This window comes from Cryptomeria japonica, chromosome 6 (genome assembly GCF_030272615.1).
Source record: "Cryptomeria japonica chromosome 6, Sugi_1.0, whole genome shotgun sequence".
Lineage (NCBI taxonomy): Eukaryota > Viridiplantae > Streptophyta > Pinopsida > Cupressales > Cupressaceae > Cryptomeria > Cryptomeria japonica.
Window position 1 is genome coordinate 532,130,178 of NC_081410.1, and position 2,837 is coordinate 532,133,014.

The following is a 2,837-nucleotide window of genomic DNA, read 5'->3' on the forward strand; positions in this document are numbered from 1 at the left end:
AAATTTGTATACTTGAATATTGTGTACATATATTCAAGTTTTAATTTTGAATATGGTTAATTTTTAACTCATGTGTTATAATTTTTTATCATATAAATGATGCCAAGAAAAAACATAAAAAAAAATTTGACATAATGTCAAATCTCAAAAATAAAACCAATGTATTTGTGATTAAATCTACCAATTTTTTTTTTTTATCATTTGAAAAAAAAAGCTCTGAAAAGCCACAGAAATTCAGTCACGGCATGAAGACACCCACGTGAAATTCATTCCAAATCCATGTTAAATCCACAAGAACAAATTTGTCCCTAACATTCATATAAGGTATGAGGAAGGAGAAAGGAGAAAGAAGGGAGGAGGAAAATCACAGCTGAAATGGCAGCTAAAACGCCCCGATCGACGAGAAATAAAGAGCTGATTAGAGGCGTAAGGCATTTCTCGAGATCGAAAATCTATCATAAGAGAGGGCTCTGGGCCCTGAAGAAGCACAATGGGGGGTCATTCCCCCAACACGTCAAGCCCACAGCAGACTCCACAGTCGATACGAAGAAGTCCCCTAAATTTTACACTCATATATGGTATGGAAGGTGTGACCAGTACATGCTGCTCTAAGCGACAAATGATTTACCATTTTGCATACATGTCTGCTAAGGCTGTTGCAACTGTAATATCTATGAAATTCCTCTATCGTTCACTGTGTGATGGATGTCCATACCCTGCTTCAAAGCTCCTATTTTCAGACAGGCTGTGAGAATGCTGGCTTGGGTTGCAGACTCTGTTTTACACCTGCAAATCGCATTTGGTTGAAAGTTTGTAAATCCTTTTCAATGAATGCATTTTGTATATATCCTGCAATCCACATTTTTCCATACATGTTTATCAAAGCATTTCTAACTTGGATATATGACAATAAGCGTCCTTCCATATGGATGTCCATACTTGTTTCAAAGCTTCGGCTGTGGGCACAGGCTGGGAGCAGGCATGAAAATAAAAATTGCTCGATGGGAAATATGTTCCATGGTTGTTGGCATTCAACAATGATAATTCCCTCAAGGGATGGCTGCATCTGCATGAGTCTGTGTTAGAAGGCAGCAGCGCCTTCAGTAAGGCTTTTGGTATGAGTTATTGGGAGTACGTTGCAAACAATCCTGAAGCGAACAAGACATTGAACGAGGCCATGTCTTGTGACACTCGTGCTGTCATGTCTAGTGTTGTCAAGATTTATGAGGACGGATTTAAGAAGATAAATTCTTTGGTTGATGTTGGGGGAGGTCTCGGCTCTGCCTTGTCCATTATTGTCGACAATTACAAACACATTACAGGAACTAATTTTGACTTGCCTTATGTCATTGCTTCTGCACTTCTTATCGCTGGTAAGCTTGATCTTGGTCCATTAATTTTGTAAGAGTTGATGTGTTATTTTCAGGAACCTCCTAACTCTATACGCTTAACTAGTCTTAGGTCCTTTCAGTTTCGTTTAAAAGAAAAAGATTGGGTTCACAATAATGCCGTCAATTTACTGAATAGAACATATAATTATGAATAATAATTGTTTAGTAATACAATATTCTGTGCATCAAAATGATAGTAAGCTAATATGGGTCGGTTCTTAATATTGGAGGAGTACAACATGTGAGTCACAATATGTTTGAACATATTCCATCAGCTGATGCAATCTTTATCAAGGTATATAATCTTCGATTATATTTCTGTCAAATTTATAAATTTTAAAGAGTAACTTAAATTAAATTGAAAATGTTGTTGCAGTGGGTTTTGCATGATTGGAGTGATGATGATTGTGTAAGAGTGTTGAGAAGGTGCTACGAGGCTATACCAGAAAATGGAAAAGTTATTATCGTTGATGCTCTTATTGTTGAAGGGAAAAAATATGAAGATAACAAAGAAAATCTACAAAGGGGAGTGGGATTGGCATTTGATATGGAAATGATGCTATTGATTACTGGTGGAAAGGAGCGAACAGAGATGGAATTTAAACAAATTCTTAGCAAAGCGGGTTTCAAAAGCTACACCATCTTCAAATTACCATCTATTCAAAACATTATTGAGGCTTCCAAGTTCTAAACCAATAGAGTGTTTGTTCTATAGCCGCATTATTAGTGATGTATTAGATGCTCCATGCATACGTTCAAAGTACTTTGTTATAAAAAAATTACCATCATCACTTAAAGGAGTGATAAATGCATCATTCTTTTAGGGGAGAGTCAATTACTTGTTCCTAGAGCTCTTTGGATTGGTTTAGTTTCAAACCACCTTGAGTTAGTTGATCTTTTGTTGTTCTTTTTCTTCCTCAATTGGGATGTGAGTGTTGTGAGTTGCTTCTACCCCATGGGTTATTTGTTTTATGGCGACCATCATAGTAATACTTTTTATCAGTTTTATATAAGGTTCGGGATCCTTTCAAAACCTACCTTCTATCTTCTATAAAAAATGGTTTTTAGTTGTATGCATATATAGTCCCATGTGTTACAATAGTTATACCCAACTTTTTAAACTTTTTTATGAAAAAGTCATCATGATAATTTATATTAAATAAAAGGCAATAGTATAAGAAGAAATATTTAGTATGACTCAAGTGTTGTCTCTGCCATGAGTTGCCTTCTTTTACAAGTTGATGCAGAGGCCTCCTTACACCTAAGGACAAATCCAAAAGGTTAGGGTCTGACTCTTCAAATGGCAACAATGACCCTATAAGAAAGGACTCCACATCTTAAGGGTTTGAACTATTCTCCACTACTCAAACCTACTGCCTACTCAAAAGGAGTAAATGGCTTCAACTTCTCAAACATGGCTTACCGGTAACTCATACTTTTAGGGGA

General features: G+C 36.2%; 2 protein-coding genes across 2 annotated transcripts; both read left to right on the forward strand.

The window, feature by feature from the left end:
• Positions 1-490: 490 nt before the first annotated feature.
• Positions 491-1,405, forward strand: LOC131067932 (caffeic acid 3-O-methyltransferase 2-like). Its single transcript, XM_058003091.1, has 2 exons — positions 491-664; positions 1,055-1,405. The coding sequence occupies exons 1-2, from the start codon at positions 491-493 to the stop codon at positions 1,403-1,405; spliced, it is 525 nt and encodes a 174-aa protein (XP_057859074.1).
• Positions 1,406-1,626: 221 nt separating this feature from the next.
• Positions 1,627-2,390, forward strand: LOC131067916 ((RS)-norcoclaurine 6-O-methyltransferase). The gene is made up of 2 exons (XM_058003077.2): positions 1,627-1,686; positions 1,768-2,390. Exons 1-2 carry the CDS (start codon positions 1,645-1,647, stop codon positions 2,080-2,082), a joined length of 357 nt encoding a protein of 118 aa, XP_057859060.1. The 5' UTR covers positions 1,627-1,644; the 3' UTR covers positions 2,083-2,390.
• Positions 2,391-2,837: the final 447 nt, after the last annotated feature.

What these genes read in the sequence shown, in the direction of transcription:
- LOC131067932 (XM_058003091.1), top strand. Translation starts at nt 491, where the DNA reads ATGGGGGGTCATTCCCCCAACACGTCAAGCCCACAGCAGACTCCACAG. An exon ending in CTGCTAAGGCTGTTGCAACT is followed by an intron (nt 665 to 1,054) that starts GTAATATCTATG and finishes AATTCCCTCAAG; the next exon opens with GGATGGCTGCATCTGCATGA.
- LOC131067916 (XM_058003077.2), top strand. Translation starts at nt 1,645, where the DNA reads ATGTTTGAACATATTCCATCAGCTGATGCAATCTTTATCAAG. An exon ending in CTGATGCAATCTTTATCAAG is followed by an intron (nt 1,687 to 1,767) that starts GTATATAATCTT and finishes ATGTTGTTGCAG; the next exon opens with TGGGTTTTGCATGATTGGAG.